At 34.1% G+C, this 25,457-nt stretch overlaps 2 protein-coding genes and 1 long non-coding RNA gene across 4 annotated transcripts in view; 1 reads left to right on the top strand and 2 right to left on the bottom strand.

Moving 5' to 3' along the window:
* LOC127905359 (uncharacterized) overlaps positions 1-9,144 on the bottom strand; it is a 43,586-nt gene extending 34,442 nt beyond the window's left edge. Inside the window, exon 1 of the long non-coding RNA XR_008059312.1 lies at positions 8,318-9,144. This is a non-coding gene — a long non-coding RNA (uncharacterized LOC127905359). The remainder of the gene's footprint in view (positions 1-8,317) is intronic.
* Positions 9,145-11,328: 2,184 nt separating this feature from the next.
* On the top strand, positions 11,329-12,230 carry LOC18094834 (mitochondrial import inner membrane translocase subunit TIM23-1). The gene has a single exon (XM_006369205.3). The coding sequence runs from the start codon at positions 11,416-11,418 to the stop codon at positions 11,977-11,979; it is 564 nt and encodes a 187-aa protein (XP_006369267.1). The 5' UTR covers positions 11,329-11,415; the 3' UTR covers positions 11,980-12,230.
* Positions 12,231-14,163: 1,933 nt separating this feature from the next.
* LOC18094833 (dihydrolipoyllysine-residue acetyltransferase component 2 of pyruvate dehydrogenase complex, mitochondrial) lies at positions 14,164-21,727 on the bottom strand. 2 transcript variants are annotated; one of them, XM_024599747.2, is made up of 20 exons: positions 21,567-21,727; positions 21,308-21,392; positions 21,104-21,156; positions 20,809-20,906; positions 20,682-20,722; positions 19,854-19,909; positions 19,705-19,779; positions 19,526-19,618; positions 19,009-19,251; positions 18,813-18,885; positions 17,129-17,229; positions 16,584-16,669; positions 16,434-16,509; positions 15,840-15,907; positions 15,685-15,751; positions 15,489-15,584; positions 15,307-15,409; positions 15,118-15,213; positions 14,687-15,006; positions 14,164-14,467 (listed from the first exon to the last, which is right to left on the bottom strand). In XM_024599747.2, the coding sequence occupies exons 1-19, from the start codon at positions 21,603-21,605 to the stop codon at positions 14,936-14,938; spliced, it is 1,620 nt and encodes a 539-aa protein (XP_024455515.1). In that variant the 5' UTR covers positions 21,606-21,727; the 3' UTR covers positions 14,164-14,467; positions 14,687-14,935. The 2 variants fall into 2 exon arrangements, with proteins under 2 accessions (XP_024455515.1, XP_024455522.1); XM_024599754.2 differs by having other exon boundaries at positions 14,866-15,006.
* Positions 21,728-25,457: the final 3,730 nt, after the last annotated feature.

Raw genomic sequence — 25,457 nt, 5'->3', positions numbered from 1 at the left:
GTTGCCCGATGGCAAGCTATTGTAAGCATTTTTTATTTCGACATTACTTACATTAAATGAGATTCAAATTCAATCCCTGATTTCCTAACCCGTGAATTCCTTCAAAACAAATCATGATGCCTCCTAAGGTCAAATCCAAAGATAAGGGGAAAGCTCCTCAAACTCAACATACAAAACCAGAAAGCCCACAACCTCCTCCAAAACTCATGTCTTCAGCCATCCTAGCTGTAAAACCTATTAAATCTTGGTATGATGCAGTCGTTGAAGAAGAAGACATTACAAAACCAACACAGGTACAACCGGACTCAGTCAAACACTAGGTTGGTACCCTTTCCAAATCTCCAAAATTGCTTCTAGCACTACAAAAGGTCTCCCAACAGGCCTCTAGTGACCAAGGGTCACAACCAGGTAGTATTTCCAAACCTATTTCAAAACCACAAGCAGGTTTTCCTTCTCAAAAACCCCTACTTGCTTTACAAACCCCACAACAAAACTTTTTCAAATCCAAATCAAAATACATTTTCAAAACTAATTTTCAAAATATTTTGATCATAGAAGAAGGATTTTATCATGAAAACCCTTCTATTGCAGCTTCTACACTTTTCCCTCCAAATTGGCACTACAAACCATGGGATCTGTGCAAACCCTAATCCTATTATGCCACCATACTTGACATCACCAATTCGGTCAAATTCAAACACTTCAAACTGCATCCAAATCACCCTGAACCTGCATATTCCACATGCATCATCCAAAAGATTATCCATCCTTCAGATTGGGAACATCCTTTACATAAACCAATCTCTTTCCCTATGCATCTCCGTACATCCTTCAAAGAATTCAGTACATCATATACATACTGGGATTACCAACAGGCATGTTTTAATGCCTTCTATCTCCAAAATACAAACCATAGCCATTCCTGGCTTTTTTACTTTCATCATTCCATGACATCTACAAAACTCCCAATTTGGTTTCTTCGATGGTGGGATTACTTTGGTTGTCATGTTGACTTTCTCAAAGACCATCCTCTGGTTGAAAATGGTTACCTTTATTTCAAAAACAATTTTCAACCTACCCCTTTCGAAAGAAAGTTTTCCTCCCTTTTAATTTTCTGTAGAAAATTCTTTGTTCCATGGATGTGTTCATGGTTCTATGATTACAACCTCCAAAATGGACATTCAGTCCTTGTCCGTAAATTCAAAATCAAATGGTGGGATTCTTTTGCAGCTAAATCAAAAAGTTTCAAATTAGTTGTTACAGAATGGTTATAAAAGAATCAAACAGCTCCCATCATTGATCACCATCCTCAATCCAAATTTCTAGCCCGAAAGGCTAAAACAACAGCTCTCCTTGCCTCCACTAAAACTGAGGAAGAATACCTCCAAATAGTGCAAGGCATTATACAAAGCCAAGACCCAAAACAGTCTTGTCCCAATCCAGCTCATCTGACTCGACATCTCCTGCCATTTCCCTTGGAGAAGACAATGAAGATGACTGCTATGGCATTCTACCACCTATCAAAAGGCACTAAAAAAAAGTGTCGGCAGAAAATGTCAAAAATACTTTCGGTGCAGGGTTCCTCCACTTACAAAAAGGTGTCTCGCACTTTCAAAAGGCGCCACCCACTTACAAAAGGTGTTTCCCACTTCTACGAAAGGCATATTATCCTCCTTTATATAAGGAGGCTTCATTCCAATTGAAGAGGCAGAACTGGTTACAACCACAACAAGTTTCTCTGCAAACGAATCATATTATTCCTCTGTACTCATAAACTGTATCATTTTATTCCCTGTTTTGTATTCAAAACTTGTATCAATTCCAAAAGTGTAACTCATATCTCCTGCAAATTATCCCCTGCTTTGTATCAATACAAATTTCAAGGTTTATTTCCTTAGACTTTTGAATCTTTACATGTTTATATTCATTTATGTAAATAATTGCAAATTAAGTATGCTCTGTGTTTGGTCAAGGATCCTGACATTGTTGGTCTTGCCTTGTTCATTCGCATCAGAAATTTATATGTTTTCTTTTCTGTTCTTTCTTCCCCAAAACTCAATATATCGGCTGGAAACCTGTGACCCGATCTATAGATCATTCTCAGGTGTAACAACGCCACGTATTGCTTTATCTATTTATTGTAAAATCCTTTGTTTTATTTGTTTTATTTAGTGTAATCCTTTTTTAATTTATTTGATATCAGAGGCTACTGGGATTACACTAAATAAATAGATTTAAAAAGGATTTTACTATATATATCAAGAATTAGAATTGTTACATAGTACGTGAAGAATGAATCAAACATAGGACGTGGCGTTGTTACACCTAAGAATGATCTTTAGATCGGGTCACAGGTTTCCAGCCGATATACTGAGTTTGGAAAAAGAAACAAATTTCTTATACGAATTAACAAGGCAAGACCAACAATGTCAGGATCCTTGATCAAACACAGAGCATACTTAGTTTTACAGAATATTTAAAGAAATGTAAACATGCATATGTAAAGACGCGAAGGTTTAAATAAATGAACCTTGAAATTTTATATTGCTTCAATACAGGAGATATTTTTTTGAAAGATGGATTACAATTTAATACAGTGTTTTCAAGGGAAATGTAAATTGATACAGTGTTTTGTTTTTAGAAGAATTGAATCTGAAAAAAAATTATTTTCTAAGGATTGAGGGATCTCTTTTTACAGCTGAGTTACCATGGAAGAGGCCAAAATGCCTTTTTGGAAAGCCTGAAGATTCCTCCTGAAGCCATGTGTTATTGCTTTCCATGATCAAGAGATGACAGGTTGGAAATTGCCTATGTTTTTTGTGGGGTTTTCCTTTTGTTGTCTTCTTTCCACCAACAGCTCATTTGTTTGTTTGTAATATTAGGTAATGTTTGTAGAAAAAGCCTAAAACCATGAGCCAACAAAAGTAAAAAGGGACTCAAAACAGTTGAGTCTAAAAGATATTGAAAATGGGCTCAAAACAGGTGAGCCTAAAATTATTATTTTCATATTGTTTGCACCGGAAGATGATTCCTCTTTCTGTCTAAGTGGGAGACACCTTTTGTAAGTGGAGAACACCTTTTGTACAGAAAGTTTGTTTGTCATTTTTTGCCGACAATTTTATTGGGTCTTCAATGCTTTGTAATGGGGGGCAGGATGCCAAAGCAGTCATCTTCGTTATCATTTCCAAGGGAATATGATGGAGATGATGAATCGGAGGAGTTGGATTTAGACAGCACTGTTTTGGGTTCTTGACTTTGTATGATGCCTTGCATAATATTGAGGTATTCTTCCTCAGATTTTGCAGAGGCAATGAGAGCTACAGTATGGACTTTACGAGCCATAAATTTGGACTAAGGATGGTGGTCAATAATATGGACGGATTGATTCTTTTGTTACCATTCTGTTACAGCTAGTTTTAAACTTTTAGACTCTGCTGCAAAGGAATCCCACCATTTAATTTTGAATTTTCGGACAAGAACTGGATGCCCTTGCTGGAGATTGTAATGGAAAAACCATGAACATACCCATGGAACAAAGAATTTTGTACAGAAAATCAAAAGGGAAGAAAACTTTCGTTCGAAAGGAGGAGGTTGAAAATTTTCCTTAAAATAGAGGCAACCATTTTCAACCAGGGGGTGGTCCTTAAGGAAGTCAATTTGGCAACCAAAGTAATCCCATCATTGAAGAAACTAGAGTGGAAGCTTTGTAGTAGTCATGGAATTATGAAAGTAAAAAAGCCAGGAATGGTTGTGTTTGGAGTTTTAGAGGAAAAAAGCATTGAACCATGCCTGTTGGTAGTCCCAGTATGTATAGGAAAGGTTGTTGTTTTGGAATGATGTACGGAGGTGTATAGGAAAAGGAACTGGTTTGTTGAGGGGTTGTTTCCAGTCTGAATGATGGATGATGTTGTGGATAATGCATGTAGAGTATGCAGGTTCAGGGTGGTCTGGATGTAATTTGAAATGTTTGAATTTTACTGAATTGGTTATTTCAAGAATAATAGAATAATAGGATTGGGGTTTTGTAATATCCCAAGGTTTGTAGTGCTAGTTTGAAGGAAAAAGTTTGGAAGTAGCGATGGAAGGATTTTCATGGTAAAAACCTTCTTCCATAGTTAAAATGTTTTGAAAGTGAGTTATAAAAATATATTGTTATTTTGATTTGGAAATATGTGTTTTTTGACTTTGTAAGGCAAGCAGGGGATTTTGGGAGGAAAACCCTGCTTGTGGTTTTGAAAGTGTTTTAGAAATACTACATGTTTGTGACTCTTAGTCACTGGAGGCCTGTTGAGAGACTTTTTGTAATGCCAAAAGTAATTCTGGTGATTTTAAAAGGGTATCAACCCAATGTTGGATTTTATATGTATGTATTTGGGATTGTTTTGTAGCTTATTTGTCTTCTTCTACTACTGCTTCATACCAGGATTTGATTGGTTTTGCAGATAAGATGGCTAAAGCTATGAATTTTAAAGAGGGTTTTGGGCTGTCTGGTTTTGTAGGTTGGATTTATGGGGCTTTCCCCTTATCTTTTTCCGAGTCTTTGGAGGCATTAGGACCTGTTTTAAAGGAATTCTCAGGTTAGGAAGTCAGGGATGGAATTTGAATCTCCTTTAATGTATTCAATGTCAAAATAAAAAATGCTTAAAATAGCTTGCCAACGGGCAAAAATCTATTTTAAAGCTAAATTTTGAACATCTTTTTGGAGAAATTCTTTTGCAGATTTTCAATCAACACGTAAAAGAAATTTTTGGTTTAATAAATCACTTTGAAATTTTGTAATACAGAGAACAATTGAAAGAATCTTTTTTTATATAGTGAAGTAGTTCTTTTGACAATCATTCCAATGAGCAGATGTATACTGAAGGATTTGCTCTTTATTGTTTTGGACTTGTTTCAAGATCCCCCCGTAACCTAAATCTGAGGCATCAGTTTAGACTATTTTAGGAGCTAAAGGGTTAGCTAAATGGAGAAGTGGGATGGTCTGTACTTGTTTTTTAATTTGGCGGACAAGGTTCGTATGAGTATCAGACCACGGACTAGGGTTAGTTTTTAACCTGTCATGTAGAGGTTTGGCAAGACGGCTAATGTTGGGAAAGTAGTCAAGAACATAATTAAGGCTACCTAGAAACCTTTGTAGTCGGGTTTTATCAGTAATCTTATCAGGGAATTTGGTTGTAAAAGATAAAGATCTCTTTATTAGTGTTACAGTACCTTGACAAATATAATGTTCGAGGAAACGAACACGAGTTTGAAAGAGAGAAATTTTTTATTTGAAAACAACTAATCCATTTTGTTTCACAATATAAAAAAATGTATGGAGATGTTTGAAATGTTGATCGATAGAATGAGAGAAAATGAGTACATCATCAATGTAAACAATGCAGAATTTGGAATGTACATTAAAAATATCATTCATGATGCGCTAGAATTCTGAAGGGGTATTTTTTAAGCCAAAAGGCATAACGTTCCACTCATACTAGCCAAAAGGAACAATAAATGCAGTTTTGTAACGATCTTTGGGATTAATTTGGATTTGCCAAAATCCGAACTTCATATCAAATTTAGAAAATATAAAAGCATAATGCAGTTTTTGTAATAAATCTTTTTTATTTGGAATAGGATACCTAATCCATTTTAAAGCTGAATTTAATGGTTTGTAATTAATAACTAATCTTGGTGTGCCCCTTTCAATTTCAGAGTTTTTATTCACATAAAAAGGCTGCACACGACCATGGTGATCTGGATTTTTGGATCAGACCTTTGGACTCTAGATCCTGGATCTCAAGTCAGCAATGTTGTTCCAAATTAGTATTCATTTGTATAGGTCTTGCTTTTGTAGGTATAAGTTTCTCGGAAAAAGTATCTTCATAAGAAAGATCAACATTGTGTTGTTTTCTTTTCCAGAAAGCATTGGGTAAGTCTGAACAGATTACTTGTTCAATCTTACTCTGGAAATCAGCAATTTTCTTTTGTAAATCTGGATTTTGTAATTGTTTTTCACTACAACAAAACAAAACATGGTTTTTTAAATCTTGTAAATGAAACAGTTTTCCATGAATCAATGCATTAATATGGTGAGTATGGATAGAACATGCTTTGATCAAATTTATATTTGTAGTTTTGGATTTTTCTAAAAATGGAAAAATGAGTTTATTATGATTTATTTTGGAAGAGATACAGTCATGATGTGCTTTATATGGTGTGATCATGTCAATGAATGGAGTGCCTAAATGATAGTATGATTGATGTCTTTTGTAACAACAAAAAATGTTTTAAGAGAAATGCCTTTGTTAAAAACAGAGGCTTGAGTTTTGCCTGCAATATGAAGTTTAGAATTGTTAGCAGCAGAGAGTTTTTCAAAGGTAGTTTGTAAAAATCATTTTAGAACTACTCCTTTAATACAATTTAAATCTACTCCTGTATCAAATAAGGCGATAGTGTCTAATTTGAAATCGTATGAAAAGACTAGGGTAATTTTGATTAGATACTTTTTTGAAGATATTTGAGTTAAAACATTTAAGAAATCATCAGGAATGTGTTTAATGTTTGTAAGTGCATGATGCAGTGCATGAGACTCAATGGTTTGATCTTCTGATTCAGACTCAGTATCAGACTGACTTTCTATTTTGGATAGAAGGTGTTGTAGGATGGCTGAGGCTTTTTGTTGAGCTTGTTTTAGGGTTTGTAACTCAGATTTGAGGGTTTTTATCTCATATTGTAATTCAGGGATGGTAGCTGAGGTTTTGGACCTCTTTCGACTGAGGATTTTTATAAGGTCATAGGTATTGGTACTAGTTGTAGGTAAGACAGAATGGTTTTGGGGATTAGAATGGGGTGGTTATGTTTTATTGAAGTTATTCAACAATTTATCTAGATAGGTTTCTTGTAATTGAGGATCATCAAGTCTTTTGATAGCCTTGAGGATAAACTCTTGATCTCTAGTTACGACACTAATTTGTTTGGAGTTTGCTGAAGTGTCTAAACTAGAAATGGAAGTTGCTAATTCATCTATTTGGAATTCTTCTTCAGAAATGTCTGAAGAATTGGGATCAATGTCTGAGGTTTCAATGTAGAGATTTTGTAATTGGTTGATAATATCGTCATCTAATTGGAGTTCATGTAGTTTGGTATTAATTTTACAGAAACGGGACGTATGTCCTTTCTGTCCATATTTGTAACAAGTAATGGTTTTTAGGTCAAATTTTTGTTTGGGCTTAGGAGGGGAAGTTTTATGGGTTTTGGTAAACTTCTTGTAAGGTTTTTTGTAATATGTTTGCTTGGGTTTGGAGTAAAATTATTTCCGATATTTATGGACTGATCTTTTGTAAGGATGTTTGCTATGGTTTGGATAATTTCTGGGTTTGGAGCAGTTACCACTACAATAGGGTTTTTTGGTGGAAAGGTCAAACTGGTGACAGAAACTACCAAGTTCTTGTCTAGTACGTTTTATTTCTCATTTCAGATGTTTGAGGTTTAAGATCTTGGCAGATCTTGAGACCTTCTTTTTGGGTGAAGCTAACAAGTTCACCATATATAAGTTGGTCATATGGAATGGTTTTGGATGTAAAGGTATCTTTAATTTTGTTTCGGACTTTTTCTCCTAAGAGAATTGGCAAACCTGCAAGGAATTTTTATTTTCAAAAGGGTTGGTTTGAGTCTTCTCTAAGCATAACACGAGTAAGGAAAGTATTTTTGTACCACTAAAAGTCACTGAGCTTTTTACACCTAAGGTTAAAAATGAGTTCAGCATTCTTGTCTTTTAGATGGGAAGGATCTCCGATAAAATGTAAGGAAATGGTAAGAATAAGTGTTGACACAACATCTTGAAAGGTGTTTCCTAAAGAATCAAGGATGGGTGTCTGGTCTTCATAGGTTTTGATAGAATTTTAGGATTTGTAAATGGTCTGTTTCAGTGAGATGATAATCCCACCATCCTTTCAACTAGCCGGAGAAACCAGCAATAAGAAGTTCAACTATAGTCTTATTTGGGGTTCTTGTATGGGTTTTGTAAGTGTTATCTGCCATTGTAATTTGTTGGAGGGTATTTAGGATGTTACCCTCCAACAAATTACAATGACAAATAACGCTTACAAAACCCAAACAGGAACCCTAGATAAGGCCATATCTGAATTTCTTATTGCTAGTTTTTCCAGCCAGTTAAAAAGATGGTGAGATTATTATATACCATTTACAAATTCTAAATTCTATCCAAATCTATGAAGATAAAACTTTCTTACTATTTTCTTATATATATATATATATATATATAGAACAAACGACTATGATGAATAATATAAGAGTAAATATTTTGACATACTTGACAGAGGAACACCACGTACAGGCTGCACTGTTGCAACTGGTGAAGTCTGCTCACTGGTTGTATCCAAGGACTGCTATCAGGACTAAAGCTCACGGTGGAGTTGAGAGAAGCTTCCTGGTGTGGAGGTTAGTACGGTGGGAGATGGTGGTTCTCACGGTGCAAAGAAAGAGATGTTGCCGCAGCAGGTGACTGTGTTGTTGGAGTTCACGGTTGCTGTGTGAGGTGACTGGTAGCAAAACTACCCACGGTGGCTGATCTTGGAGGATCTGGTGCTGGGGTGGAGACTGACCAAGGTGAGGAGCTGCTGGTGTGGAGTAGGTATTACTGCTGCTGCTTTGACTGGAAGGGAGAGCCTCTTACTGCTGGAAGAGTAAACTGCTGCTCATGGTTGGAACCAGAAGCTTTTGTGACTGAGAAGAAACTCTTGCTGCTGGAAGGAGGGTGAAGTTGTTGGTCACAGTCTGAGGAGATGCAATCTCTATTATTGCTACTGAAAGGAAGCTACTGATGGAAAGCAGTCTCTGTTACTGGAAGGAGGATGAAGCTAGCCAAGATGACTGAGAAGAGATGCTGGTGAAGCTAGTCACCGTGGCTGAAGGTTGATGCAGAGGAGAAATCACAGTGCTGGATGTTGAAGAGCTGACTGCTAATTTTCCTTGGGTGGGAGAGCAAGGGTCCCTCTGGTTTTTCCTTCTTCCTTTTCTGCAAAGAGAGGTCAGGTTTTTTGTGGTGTCTTTTTTCTGTTGGAATCTTATTATTGGAGAGAGGGTGTTTTTTATTCCTTTCTTTTTTCAAAAAGTGAGTGCTGGACAGTGTGTGCCTGCTGCTCCTAGAGGTGAGCAAAAAAACCGAGAAACCGATTAAACCGAGAAAACCAAGAAAAAAATAACCAAAAAAACCGAACCGTAAAAAAAAACCGACTAAACCGATTAGAATTTTTTTAAAAAATTTCGGTTCGGTTCGGTTTTGGTTTCAGAAACCTAAAACCGGAAAAACCCCAACCGAACCAAACCCGGTTTAAGGGGTACTATAAATACAAAAAAAAACGCGTTATTTTTCTTAACCCTAGCGTCCAAACTCCAGCCGTCCTTCTCCAGTTCTCCTTTCCCCTTAGCCGCTCCCTCAACTCTCACAGATCAGATCGTCCACTTTCACTAACGGATCGTCCACTTTCACTCAAATCAAGTTAATTCATCTTCATCCACAGCCAACCACATCACTCTCCCACACCATCTTCGTCTTCAAACTAGCCAGTCAGAGCTGCGAAGTTATCTCATCTCTCTTTGTAGATCGCAGTCGCTACCAGCAAGCCAAATAAATAAATCTCTCAATCTATCCTCATTCTTTCTCCTCAGAGCTTTTTATCATATCTCTTTTGCTGTTAATCGTTTTGTTACTTCTGTTAGATTCTGTAATTGTTCTCATTTTGCTAAAACAAACCTCAAGAATCTACCTTTTTGCTGTCATTTTAAAAGGGTTTATTTGCCTTTGATTTTGTAATAATGGGTTGTTGTCTGTTGATACTAGTATTGAACATTTGTCTTAGTTAATCAATTTTGAAGCTATTCTGTTGGGTTTAGAAGATTAAAAAGCTAGAAAATTATCTTCTTTTCTTGCTGTAATTTTAGGTGGTCTGCTCAGTTTTAGATTTAGATGTAACGGGTATTTATAAAACAATATACAGGTTTTCCGGTTTTTCTGTTGAAAAAACCGAACCGAACCGAACCGAAACCGGTCGGTTTGACCCGGTTCCGGTTCGGGTCCGGTTTGAATTTTTTAGTTTTTCAAAATTTTATTTTGGTTATTTTTTTAGATAAAAACCGAACCGAACCGAAAATGCTCACCCCTAGCTGCTCCCTGATATCTCCCCCTGACCTATTTATAGGTAAAATGATGGTTTTTCTTCCTTTTAATATTGCTTCGTTTCCGAGAAACTTGGTGACTAAACAATTTAAAATTATTTTGGTTTTTTTTTCAAATATTTTTTTATTTTAATAATTTAAAAAAAACAATATCTAAAAAAATAAACAATAATTTTAAAATAAGCTTATTAAAAGTTGAATGTCTTAGGAACAAATTTTTGAATTAAATTCCTTTTGAAAAGACATTAAAAATAATTAAAATACATCAAAAATATATTTTTTTGATTTTTTGTTATTTTTTTCTATTTTGAATTTTTTAAAAAACTATTAATAAAATATATATTTTTATATAGTTTATGAAAAAAACAATGTTAATGTCGACTTGACAAAAAAATTAAACAATGATTTTAAAATTAGTGTGTTAAAAGATAAATTTTTGAATTAAATTTTTTTTAAAAGATATTAAATACATTAAAATATATATTTTGAATTTCTTTAAGAAATGAAATAAAAAAGAAATAGATAATAACCTTATTTTATCATAAATTTAATCCTAACAAATTTATAATAATATCAAAAATATAAACTAGAAAAGAATGTAAATAAAATGATAGGTACAAAAAAGTTGTAAATAAAACAATAAAAAATATATAAGATGTGATAAGTAGAAAAAAATGATAAATAGCATATAAAAATGTGAATAAATTTTAGGAATAAATTGGATATACATGACTCATTTGTTTCTGGTTATTGAATAATCTATTTATAATATTACAGAGATAGAATTTTATTAGTTTACTTGAAAACTAATAATAAATAATTATTGTTTTTAATTATTCAAATGATTTATTTTTTATATAAACAATATCAAAGTAAATATATTTACATAATATTAGCTAGAAATATCTTAAGTTTTGATTTTAATATAAATATAGTAAGATTTCTTTATATATGTATATGTGTGTGTGTGTGTAAATAATTCGGCCTATCTTCCCATTTGAGATATCGAAGAAGGATGGAAGGTTGGGGAAAGTATTGTGAGATTTTATTGGGCTTAGAGGAGCTAAATTGTAAAACACATTATGAAGAGGACTAATTTGTAATAATCCCTAAAATAAATTTCATATTATACTTTAAAAGGTCACGCACACACAAGAATCACAAACAAAGTTTCCCCAGAACTCTCTCTCTCTCAATTGTTAAAGCTTCGATCTTTTGATACAAATTTTACTAATGTCTTACTCCGATAATAACTCGGACCCGAATCAACCCAAACCGGGTACCCGTCTCTACAACCCCTATCAGGATCTCCACTTACCCTCCCAGACACTCTACCATCTCCCCACCTCGCCCGAATATCTCTTTACCGAGGAATCCCTCCACCAACGCCGCTCTTGGGGCGAAAACCTTACCTTCTACACCGGCTCCGCCTACCTCTCCGCTTCCATTGCTGGCGGCGCCGCCGGATTCTTCTCCGCTTTCCGATCCTTCGAGCCCACCGATACCCTCAAGCTTAAGGTCAACAGGATCCTCAACTCCTCCGGTCATTCAGGTCGGGTCTGGGGTAACCGGGTCGGAGTTGTGGGTTTGATTTACGCCGGGATGGAGAGTGGCATCGTAGCGATCACCGATAGGGACGATGTGTGGAGTAGCGTGGCTGCTGGGCTTGGAACTGGGGCGGTTTGTAGGGCGGCCAGGGGGGTTAGGTCGGCGGCGGTGGCAGGTGCGCTTGGTGGGTTGGCGGCTGGTGCGGTGGTGGCTGGGAAGCAGGCGTTGAAGAGGTATGCAATGATTTGAAGGAAAGAGTGAGAGAGAGAGAGAGACCAAATTGAAAAGGATGATAAAAAAGTGAGTTTTTAGTTTTTTTATTATTATTATTGAGTTGTATTTGTTTCATTTTTTATAATGAATCTGTTGTTAGTGATTACAATGATCAAAAAAGACTTGTTGGAATCAAAAAATTCAAAGTAATTTGTTAGCATAATCATGCTGAAGAATGACACTGATGCAACTGGTTCGAAGATGAATATCATTCTATCTTTCTTGTATCTATGGAATGATTGGCTGTTACTGATTTAGATACTTCGCAATTCCTCAGTCACATTGTCTCTTGTGGATTGAACAGAATGGTGGCTTTTCTGCCGGATGAGATTTAGATAACGAGGAGGATGATTTTTCTTGTTTCCTCTATCAACATGGTATTTGCACTTATTTTTTTTATTTACAGGGGTAATTAGTTTCATCTGAAAGCATTAGAAATAGCGTCGAATGATGACATGATGGCTGAGCCCTCCCTATTCTTTTGGTGTTCTAATTTTCCAAATTGTTGCTACTCCAGCTATCTCCAATTTGCCATTAAAGAATCCTCTTCATCCTTTCTCGCTAAACTAAGCTAGAATCTGGATTCAAGTTCTTAAGTGTGCTAGCATTGTTGACTCTGATGATTGTATGATTGGGTTCTGGAAAGAAATGTGATTAGTTTATCCGTGGATTTGAGGAATATTGACAGATTTGCTCCTTCGTTTGATTGTTGGTGTTTGAATTTGTGTCAGCTTCTCCGCTAAGAATTGCTTGGGTTTCTGGATGTGGATTCTGGTTAAATGTCTTATCAATCTCATTCTGTTCTAGTTGTTGTTATTTAAGCTATCAACCTGAAGCTAGATGTATTCAATGTCTGCTTATTGTGTGGGAAACCCTGGAAGATTGAATCATGCCTTCATCATTTGTTCATGTATCAGTGACCTTATAGATAATGTAATACTTTTCTTCCATCACTAATCTACTATTGAAGGAAATAAGGATTTCATTGTACCAAAATCCATACTACAGCGACTAAAGAGGAAGCATCCTTAAACTGTGAGCACCAAAACTATTCTTTCCCGTGTAATATCTCCCTGTTTATTCACCCTAAAAAGAATGTGGTCTAGTAATATCGTCAAAATCCTGGTAATATCTGCAAAATCATTGAATGCTTTGTGACAATGTGACAATGTGACTTTGACATGAACAGAGATATAGTTTGGATAAGAATGCTCTTATTGCCTTGCTTTGTGGTGATGGTTTGGATTTTGAAATACTGTATGTCAGGAAGGTTGTATTAAAACCATATGGCTCCACCAAAATTGATCATGATGTTGATAGTTTCTGGTAGAGGCTTGTTGTTTCTTTCGTTATTTTCTGCATCAATTTTCCCTGCAGACTTTTGAGGTGGTAATATTCCCATGGATTTATTTATTTTGTGTTGGGGGGGAGCCAAATGGATCTCTGCATCAATCTTCCCTGGAGACTTTGTTTCTTTTCAGCAGTCTGCTGTAGCTTTCATTGCAACTTGTATCTGGATCAATTGCTATATGCATGGATTGTGCTCCATAATTGACATGCTTTTCATCAATTGTGAATGGAATCAGGATCCCATTGCTGATGCATGTTAGGCTAACAATGGGCAACCCGCCGAGATGTTCTCTAGGAATGCATCATGATAAGAAATAAAAACATCAAACAATCAGGAATTTTGTAAGAAATGTGAGCAGGTAGTGTGTGGAATGAGCCGCCATGTCTTTCACACAATACAGTGTAGGAGTAACGAGTAGCTGCTTCTTACTTGAATCATTGGCTGTAACCAGAGTTTTGAAGGGCTTCTGTCCGTTACCGCTCTAAAGAAAGGGGAGGTCATTTAAATAGGTAATTTTTAAAGTGCTTTTTATTTAAAAATAATATTAAAATAATATTTTTTTATTTTTAAAAAATTATTTTTAATATCAATGCATTAAAATGATTTGAAAATACTAAAAAAAATTAATTTAAAATAAAAAAATAAAAAAATTAATTAATTTTTTAAGCATTCAAGCAGGGGAGCTTGCTTCCCCGTGGAAATGATGGCGGCTTCTTATGGAACGAGAGCTTTGCATCTACTAGTTTGTATAACATGGATGCTTTGTAAGTTCCTAAGCGAAACAGACTTGTTTGTGCACAAGGTTCAGATGGATAATATCCCAGCTAAAATAATTGGAGTAAACATGAAAGCATTCACTTCCATGGGAATTACAAGTTGGTGACTTTAGTGTCCTGATGGGAAAATCTCGCCTCCAGACTTGGGGAGAAGCAAATTACGATTTCTAAACTGGAAACATGGAAATTTCACTTGATGCTGAAATGAGCTCGTCCAAATCCATGATTATCATAACGAAGCGTTGTCAAACTATATTCTCGAAGACATTTCACCTTGAATGGGTTAAGAGAATGCCGTGCAAAGCCATGTGTTATCAGAATTACAAGGAGTCAGAACCTGAAAGGAAATGCAGGGCAACAGCATACTGTCATCAGCTCCCGGGTTAGAAGAAAAGGAAAACAGAAAACTAGTCATGCTCGTTTTACTACATGTCCATCCACTGATCCACAGGATCGAGCTTCGTTCAACGAGGAACTCGAGTAGCGCCAACTAGATCATTGAATCATTCATCTATTTAAATGTTAAATTTTAGGGGAGGGAGGTCTTGTGCATTACCCGCAAAAAGGGGGGTTATTACCCTCTGCGAGGGCAAAAATTGAGTTTGCAGTTCAAGCCTCAATGCCCCACTTATTCGGTTATTCCACCAAATGTTGTTGCTATAAAGAGTTTCATGGTGATACATAAACGCCAAACAAATAGAACTCAGCAATGACAATTGGGATTACATCAAGTACCTCTGGTGTTAATCACAGCCAAAACAGAGATGACTACTGAAAGAAATGAAGAGAGCAGCCACCGAGTGATCTACAGCAACATTGACTCGGGATTCTCAATGTAGCCTTTGAAAGCTTTTAGCCATTCAGCACCGATTGCACCTGAACAGGACCAGTGGAATCTACAAGGTTATATCATCATAATTCTCAAAGATGATGTTGAATAATGCTAAAGATGTTTGTATGACTAAAGAAGTCAACAGAAGTACATACCATCTATAACACGATGATCACAGCTTAGTGTCACTGACATGAAGGAAGCGAATTTGAAATCATCGTGACCCGAACCAGGGATGACCCTCTTCTCAGCTGCTCAAGGAAAAGGTCAGTGAATTTGGTCTGGAAGTTGTAATTAAATGCCTATAATTTGGTCTGGAAGTAGTAATTAAGTGCCTATCTTACCAGAGCCAACCGCTAGAATGCCTGATTGAGGAGGATTAATGATTGCACAAAATTGTCTGATGCCAAAGGGCCCTCCCAGGTTGGAAACAGTAAATGTGCCTCCCTGAAAAAGGAAAAACACACATTCATAAGCAGTTCATGTGCGATAACCATCCACTAGCAAACTGAACCAAAATCCTGACCTCATAATCTTCTGGTTTCAACCTATTCTCTTTAGCTTTTTGGGCCAAATTCTTCACGTCATCAGAAATCTTGGACAGGCCTTTCTTGTCTGCATCCTGCAGATTTTACAGCATAAGTTCTGGTCACATGACCGATACCTAGAACAAAATCATGAAACTTTTTGCAAAACAAAAAGAACTTTGGACAATTACGCACCTTAATAACTGGGACATATAGTCCATTATCTGTCTGTACTGCTACATTGATATTAACATTATTATACCTGAATTTGAAGAAAAAAGAAATGTCATATTAAATGAGGTATCACAGATTAATCATCAATCTTAAAGAGTATATTAGCCAGTTCTTACTGGCGGATATAGTTATCAGTCCATGAACTATTGCACTGGGGAACTTTCCTCAGAGCCAAAGCAGCAGCCTGTAGTTACAGTGACATGGAATTATTCTCTAACAAAAATTTCAAAACAGGCACAACCAATTAAGATTTTAAAGTCCACAATGATAACAGCATGTGCCAAGGTGATAGTTCAGAAGGGGAAAAACATTGATGCTGTTTTTCACTTTGAAGAATTTCAGGATAATCTCCAATGTGAAGTGTTGGTGCCTTGTAGTTTTAATAAATTGTGTCCTGTCAACAGGCCAGCCAATACAAGGACCAAAGCCATCCATCAGTTTTAGTAGCAGAGTTCCACTGTCAAAGATGAATTGAACTTTTTAAAAGGAAAACCAAACTAAAAGACTCCCTTTTCCACAGTTGACAATCTTCTTCATACTAATATAGCCAAAAGAGCTCACTCTAAGAAATAAAGTTACTTAATCCAACGAGAATACGGCTCCATCTAGATTATGACAGATTTTTAATGTAAAATTTCTGGAATGTGGTCACCTGTCATTTTTCCAAGCAATATAGTAAGCGCATCTATACCAAATGTCATGAAATATACCTTGATTACAAGATCATTTAAAGATATTCGCTTCCCACCTGAAGCTTCTTGTAACAAATTCAGTTGGCTCCGCAAACTGTGTGCAAAAGAATTTTTAGAAATCATAGAACATCATGATGCATTTAAAAGATGGCAGAAACTAACACTAACCTCATAAGTTTGTCAACACATGTATCCACTGTTAAATAATAATGTGGAATAGTTTGCTTTGAGAATAACAAGTTTGAAGCTGTCACCTGTCAAAATGATGCCAAGATTTAGCCTCAAGACAAACTTTGATATTGATGATATGTGGTAGACCAAAAAAAACTGTGTGAGATGTAAATGGTATCAACACTGAATTAGATAATTTGACTTCATGAGTAACTTTCACGCAGAAATGACCAAGAAACAAATTCAAAGTTAAAGAAATCTCATACAAGCTCAATGTGATACGAACATCAAACTGGCAACAAATTGCTGGTGAAAAAGACATGATCACATTTAAAACAGAAAGGTTAACTGTGATTTTTCAGCAAGAAGTTAGGATATCAGCTTGGAACAAAGAAAACGTCGAGTATGCATTTCCAAACCTCGACATCTAACAGAAGTTTTATTGACAAATAGCGCAGACCATTGAAATACTGTTGCTTGCCAAAATATTCCTTAATCCTTACCCATGGGTTTAGGCTAAAAATTGTGGTTCCAAATATTACCTTTCTTATTTGAGAATGAGGGATGTCTACGTAATCTAAAGTAGGAACTGGGGTATCCTTCGTCACCGGCTTTGTTGCTGGAACTTCCTCTCCTCGTGAAGCTACAAAATGGGGGAAATTCTTCATCAACCATGGAAAATTAAGAAATACTCTAAAAGACATGGGGAAAATATTATTCCTCATGCCACTTTTCAACCAGAGACAAATTATTGTAGATTGCCACGGTGTTTTTTTTTTTAGTCCCTCTTTTTTTTTTTTCTAATTACACCCTTAAGACCCAAATTGATGGTCAATTAAAGCACATTTATTAAGGAAGAGCAAGAATAAAAGATAGAGAACTAAAATGAAAAGGCAACAACAAAATATGGTTTTTCTAAACTTGTGGCTAAACATACACATTGCTCCTCCAACTTTTCAAATTATATACTTTTAGTTCCTAGCAATTTATGAAATTCAATTTTAGTTACAAACTTTGTTTTCTTTATTTTTTGGTTCCTGGTTTAAGAGAGGAGAGATAAAGCGGCCGGATTCTGGTGGTAGTGAGAGAGTTTCGGTTGAAACTGCTTATGACCACGAAAACGGGTTATTTCGGTGTTAATAGGTTCTTTTTGATGGGGAGAGTTTATTTAAGGTGTTTGTTTTCCCTTAAACTTTCATAAAATGATAGATCCGAACCCGAAAAGAATTTGGATTTTGGGTTGATTGTGAGTGTTGGAGCTAATTTTTGAGTTGTTAAAGGCTATAGATATATTTTACAAGGTCTTTAGGGTTTTTTTTTTTTTCGGGTCGAAATATGGTTGAAAATGATTTTTTTCTTGGTCTGACACATACTAGCCCGATTTTCTAGCAACCAAAAGTCGCTAGACTTTGAGCAGGGTAGGCAATGCGTTGTCTACCTTGATGATTTTTTCAATGAATTAAGGAGTGGACGACTTGTCACCCACCCCTTAAGAAAAATTTTAAAAATAAAGCTCAGGTGTGTGGGTTGCTCTAGGCCCGCGCGCTCGGGCCTTATTTTGGAGGCTCAAAAGCTCTGAGCCTTCCTAGCTCGAGAGACAAGGCCTTTTTTCTTTTCTTTTCTTTTTAATTTTTATCCATTATAATTGGATTTTTAAAAAAAAATTCTTGCTTATTTTTTTTTCAATTTCATCATTTAATATTTGGTTAATTATTATTTGGGCAACGTAATTTGTTTCATTTTGATTATTTTTTCCAATTGCCTTGATATTTGATTGGTTCTTAATTTTATAGATGTCTATTTTAGATAAAAAATATATATATATATATATAAAAAGAATTGTTAAACCTAGTTAAGTCATAACCCAGGTCAAGAGTTTGGCTAGTAAACTTCAACTGGATAGGGATCGGGCTTCATAATTTTTTTTGTTGCATAAATAGTTCTTGATTTATTTAATTAGATGTATGCATAAACTTTTCGAATTCTACTTAGGATTTTTTTATATATAAAAACACATTGTAAGAGTCTGTATATATACTTTTTTTATAAAAAAAAAAAATTCAACCCACGGCGAAGCGCGGATTAAATAGCTAGTTCTTCACTGAGGCATGTATATTTTGACTAGAACAGGGGAAAGCATCGTTCATATCACACAATAAACAGCAGCATATAACATGTAGCCACTAAGACCAATCTCATCAAGCATACAAAGTATAATTATCATACCCAAGTAATATTCGATATCAGCCTTCACAATATGGCCATCAGGACCCGTTCCTTTGATGCTTGAGAGCGGTACCTATGTTCATGATAAAGAAAGTGCATCAATAAGTGTCGGTTGAAAGTGGATCAAGATCAATAAATAAATGCCTTGCCATCACTGAACTAAAAAATTCTAGTTATATCACTTCAAATTACTAACATTATGATCTTCAGCCAATTTTCTTGCAAGAGGACTGGAAAAAATGCGATCTCCATTGGGAGCTGCACTGGGCTTGGAAACCTTCGGTTCTGGTGGACTAGCTGGTTTTTCAACCTCCTCCTTCTCAGGTGGGGCATGAGAAGATGCCTCTTTAGCAGAAGTATCACCACTTCCTGATGTTGAAGGACTGTAATCCTTAAATTTTGCAATGTCTTCCCCATCTTCAACAGTAATAGCAATTACCTATATATAATATAGTGAAAAGAATGTTATTGGCAATACATAGTCATATTACAAGCACCAGAGACCTGAATCTGAAACTAAAATGTCTAATTTTAACAAGAGAATTGTAGAATCTGAAAGGTGGGCAACAGACAGCCAAAATGTGTGCAGTCTGCTTGTTTTCATAAATAAGCACCATACTCCCAGAGAAGGGAAGGAAAAACTACAGACACATAAAAAAGAAAGAAGAAGATATAAGCGCACAACTTTGCCTACTGCCAGATAAAGTCAGTACCTCGCCAAGTTTAATTTCTTTTGACCCATCTCCCTTTAATATCTTTGCAAGATAACCTTCTTCCATGCATTCCATCTCAACAGTTGCTTTATCCTTAAAATATTATGTAAAGGGAAAGCATCAATATTCCATGACAAGCAACACAGCTAGAATTGAAAACAAACTGTGCGGGACCCTACAGTTTCAACTTCACAGAGAACTTCACCGGGTGAAATTTTGTCACCCTCCTTCTTCAACCACCTTGCTATGTTACCCTGAAATTTCAGAAAGAATCACTTAGCAGACCAAGCCTCCATTGTTTTCCTATAAGATGAAGAAAGCTGCATGCCTCTGTCATTGTGGGTGAGAGTGAAGGCATTCCAATCTCTTGGTAGGGAGGAAGACCTGAACAAATTTAAAAAATAACCTTAAAGTCAGTTAAGCTAGAAACACATGATGACTATTTAATAACCCTTAGAGAAGCTCTGTCAGAAAAGCAATTTCCGTCTTAACCCATATTTCAGAGTACGAGATTTTGAGGCATTTAACTTTCACGCACAAAGAAGTAAAAGTAAATTTATTCATGTTCCTTTATAGTCTCCAGTTCAAGTCTAGGAAATGAGAGCATTTTGTTTCTTCAATAAATTCATGTTGTTTAAAATAAAATTAAATAAACAGACATACCAACTTCCACATTGAGCCACACAAAATTTTTACACTATTTCTCCACATCTGAATTTTATTTTCCACTCCTAACAAACTTCCTCCACAAATATTCAATAACCATTATTATCTAAGAGCAACTACAGATGAACCACATACATAGCATTCTCCCCTACTCTTGGCAATGCAGTAAAAGAAGAATTTCAACAGAGGATAACCCAATGCAAGGCACATGTCACAGTTTCGCACGAGAGCAAAAGTATTTTGATTCTAAATTTTAAGCGCTGAATAGATTTCAATCATGTTATGCAATGCCACTTGCATAATAGTCAACAATTCAAGCTGGGCTTAAATGGTGGCAAGAAGCCACAATGCATATAAGACATAATTCGTAATCCAGAATAAGAGTTCAGAAAAACAAAAGGAGATCATCAAGCTATGGATGCGAAGAGTAATAAGAAAGCTAGATCAGCAATTCAAACAAAGAAATAAAAAATGAAGGCACAAACTCTACCTGAATCAGATGAAAATCCTCTCTTCCAGTATACCTGTGAACTGATAATGGAAAAGAAGAGAATCAGGTAAAGGGAATCATCAAGATAAAGTTGGACCAGGGAGGGACAAACCTAAGCAATACATACCAAGAAAAATCCTTTGATAATAGTGGTCCAGAAATTGGGTTTCCAACTTTCATTATCATCCTAGAAACATCTTTCCTAGATGCACCAAATGACGTTACCTAAACATCGAGACAAACATCTGTAACTGTTTGCAAAGTGAGACTAACTTTAATTAAAGCAACCTAGATGTTAAAAAAAAAAGTAGGAAGAAATAATTGACCAAGACAAGGGAAGTAGTGTGGAAACTGCAGTAGAAAGGGCTCCAATCAAGTATTACACAGCAAACATGATGATTGTGCGATAGAGGACTACTTACAGCGTGATTAGCAGTGCTTGAATACCTCCTTTTTTCCATAACCTTCCATGCATCTGGCAATAACAAACTTGCCTTAGAACCAATAACAGTCTGCAGTTAATAAGCAGATAAACAATTTGCATTCAAAGTCACCAAACCACATATCTAAGGCGAATAACCATGAACATTAGATGCCAGGCATGGGATGGGCTGGAGATTATTTACCAGCAGAGAGGTGAGAATCATTTGACAACCAACGAGCCAAACTGGCGTGATCATGCCGCATTAAGCTGGAAACCACATTTCTTAACTGTGCAAACCACAAAATTAAATTAAAAAATAAAAACTGAATCCAGAAGTCGAAAATTTAAGAGAAACAGAGGATGCGTGCAATAAATTTTATACAAAGAAATAATAATAATGATAGTCCAGAAATCCAATTACGATTACTATTATTACCGAAACAAAAAAAAAAAAACAATACCTTCTTTGAGTGATTGATTAGGTGAGAAGCATACGCCATGACTACTGCTGGAGCTACGCCAACTTCTTTTTCAGGTTTTTCTTTCTTTCTTGGAATGGCTGGCTGCCTGGCTGAATACAAATCGTGCCTTTTTTTGTTTTTTATCGTCTCATTTTTTAATTTGTGTTTATTATAACTGAGGAGTCAGAAATTATTGACTGGTCGCTGGAACAGTGGAATCATGAAAATAATTGAGGTAACGTTTGAGCTACTGTGAAAATTGATTTTTTAAATGTTGTTTTTTAAAATACATTAAAATAGTAATTTTTTTATTTTTAAAATTTATTTTTAATATTAGTATACAATCTAAAATTATAAAAAAATCATTTAAAATTAAAAAATTAAATTTTTTAAAAACACTTTTTAAACATAAAAATATAAACACTCTAAGTAATTTTTCATCCAAATCTCAATTTATTTTTCTTTTTGAAAAACAATGTACCTTCTATCCAAAATAAACTTTTCTAGCTTACATAATTCTCCTTATTTATGCTATTTTAAAAGAATAAAAGAAAAATCAATTGAGAAATAACATGGAATTATAAACGGGTAAGTTATAAAATAAGAATTAAACATATATATTAATTATTAAATTTAAAAAGAACACTTAAAAAGATTATGTTTTTACCATTCATTACCTCATAAAACATTGCTAATTTCAATAATGTTTTTTTTTGTTTTTTTTTAAATCTATTTTTTATTTTAATGAAGTTGGGAATGAGCTTAATGATTCATTTCGATTTGTTTTTTATATAGTTATCTCAGCCTCTTAACTCGGGTCATAGGTCTAGTGAGTTAACCCGGTCGAGTCAAGTTTTTTTTCTTTTTTTTATTAATTTTTTTTTCAGTTTTATCCTTCAATATTTTATTGATTGGGAATTAGGTTTCATGATTTGTTTTGATTTACTTTTTATGAGGTCATCTTTATTTCATTAGCCAAAACACGGGTTTAACAGCTTAACCTGAATTGGATTGAGTCATTTTTTAGTTCTTTTTTAAAAACAAATTCAGTTTCATCCTTTAATTTTAGGTTGATTGAAAATTATGCTTCAAAATATATTTTGATTTGTTTTTTAAAGGGTATTTAAGCCTCATGACCCGAGTCATGGGTTTGGTAGGTTAACCTGAATTGACTCGAATTGTTTTTCCGGTTTGCTTTTATAAGATTATCTCAATCTTATAATCTGAGTCACGGGTTTTACGTGTTAACCCGAGTTGAACTAGGTTTTTTTTGTTCTTTTTTTAATTGATTTTTTTTCAACTTCATCCCTCAACATTAAATTTGATTAGAAATTGAGTTTTATAATTTGATTTGATTTGCTTTTTATGAGGTTATTCATGTCTCATGACCCGATTCACGGGTTTGACATGGTGATCCAGGTTGACTTTAATCATTTTTCTTATTATTTTTTCTTAATTGATTTATTTTTAATTTCATCATTCAATATTAGATTAATTAAAAATTAGGCTTCATAGTTTATTTTGATTTGCTTTCTATGGGTTTATCATGATTTTGTGTTAATGCTTGTAAATTTGAAAGGTTAACCTAGATCGATCTAATATATTGTCGTCTTAGTATTTAAAAAGTATATTTCATCTTGAATTTTTTTTTTTAGAAAATTATGTTTTAACAATCATACAAGTTGGTCTTTAAACATACCAAGTTGATTAAGTCACATTAAATCAATCTCTACACAGTTTTAAATTATTTTCCTGCTATAAAAAGTATTAACAACTGTAAATCCCTGTGAAAAATTTATGAAATTAATGAGGGAAAAACTATTCCACTTGATTAAGGTGCATATTTACCTTATAAGGAAGATGTTAGATGGAAGAAAATAAAATAAAATATTTATGTATGGGTTTAAAAAAAATGAATTATGAAAATTATCCAATAAATAAAAAACAATTAAAACCGAATGGAATAAATAAATAATAAAAGAATTATTGTGAAATGTAGTATAATGAAATTTAATATTTCCTAGTTTAAATTCAATGAAAACGGGTTTTACGATTAAGTGAGAATTTACTCAAAAGTGGGACATAAAAAGAATTAATCAAATTGTGTGTGTGTGTGAAAACCCTAGAGAAACCTTAGGAGACTCAGGAAAAACATCATGTTTTGAGGTGTACACATACATGTTTTGAGGTGTATAATAGGGACTGTTTGGGAACGCGGTTCAACCCGCGTTTTAAAAAATTTTCAATTTTTTTAAATTAATATATTTTAGTATTTTTGGATTGTTTTGATGCGCTGATATCAAAAATAATTTTTTTTTAAAAAAAAAAATATATTTTGATGCATTTCTAAGTGAAAAGCACTTTGAAAAGCAACCGAAACCACACTCTCAAACACACACAATTATAACAACATCCAATATATATAGAAAAAAACGAGGTATAATATTTTATTTATAGAAGAAAATCTAGTAATTTTATAAATGATGAAATATCATTTTTTTTTCTAAAAAAAATATCACATATATTATTTCTAAAATAGTTTTTAGAAATTTATACAATCAAGTCCCTACTTAATTTTTTTTATGTCTGGAATTGTAATCCCCTGTATTAAATCATATGTTGGTCCTCAATTTCTAAAACTTATCTATAATCAAGTTAAACTTGATTAATAATCTTATTTATTATCAATTCAATAAATTGATTTATTTATTTTTGAAGATCAAGTGCACCGTTTAGTAACGTGTCATAATTCTTCAAATATTAGAAAAGTTATATGTGATTTAATTTAAGTTTTTAGTGATAAATTTCTTGGTGCAATTATTATCCTTTCATCAATAATGTTTCAATTTATATATTAGAGTATGAAGTGTGTGTGTTTTGTTAAATTATGTTTGTTCTTAACAACATAATCATTGATTTCTTGAATGAAATTTAAAACTCTTTTCAAATCTCATTTAACTTTATTCAAGTTTAATTTTATGTAATCAAGTTTTTATAAGATTTAATTTGACATTACAAAAATAATTTTTATCCAAAAAAATTTTTATTGCCAAAGCATGCATATTGAGAGATACATAGTATGAAAAAACTTACATATATATATAAAGATCTTACTAAAAATAAGTGAATAAATGTCATTTCTTTTAGAAGTTGACCATGAGCCACCTTCTTATTCTATTTTAGCACTTGTGAGTTTGTATTGTTCCTCTATGCTCTATAGATCTATTAAGTTTACTCTTTTATATCTATAAAGCTTCCCCATATTATTTTTATTATTTGAATTTCAAACCCTCCTATTAAAAATTTTAGCATCAATTATTGCTCAAACCAACCACTCAAATGTTGTCGGGACGGTCTAATCACCACAAATCAACTTTCAATCCAACCATCTCAGTATTTTTCTTTTTTTACTTGTGTATTGTGCCAAATGATATGCTTATTTTTATTTGTATTGTTTTAAGTGACCAATATCATATCAATTCTAAACTTATAGATAATACTTAATCATAATTTCAATATTTTTCTTATCAAATCAAACTCATTTCATATTACACCTATCTAAGTCAAACACCCATATACCATGATTAAATATTTGTAATTGTTCTCAATTGAAATAAAGTTTAAAAACTTTGCATCATTAAAAATAAATAAAAAATATAACAATATGCATACATGTTATATATTTTACATTTCCAATTTAAATGTTTAATTATTTTTAATTTTAAAAAATACATTACAAATTGTACCACATAAGGTAATAAATTTATTATGAAAGGACTTAATTGAAAAACAATTATGGTGTAAACAATTTTAGAGGCTTTGATAAAGACTGATCTTATATTAGAGATAGTTTCTTCCTTCTTCCCCCCCCCCATATTAGATGTAAATACG

Source organism: Populus trichocarpa, chromosome 1 (genome assembly GCF_000002775.5).
Source record: "Populus trichocarpa isolate Nisqually-1 chromosome 1, P.trichocarpa_v4.1, whole genome shotgun sequence".
NCBI lineage: Eukaryota > Viridiplantae > Streptophyta > Magnoliopsida > Malpighiales > Salicaceae > Populus > Populus trichocarpa.
This window is presented reverse-complemented; position numbering and strand designations above follow the sequence as displayed.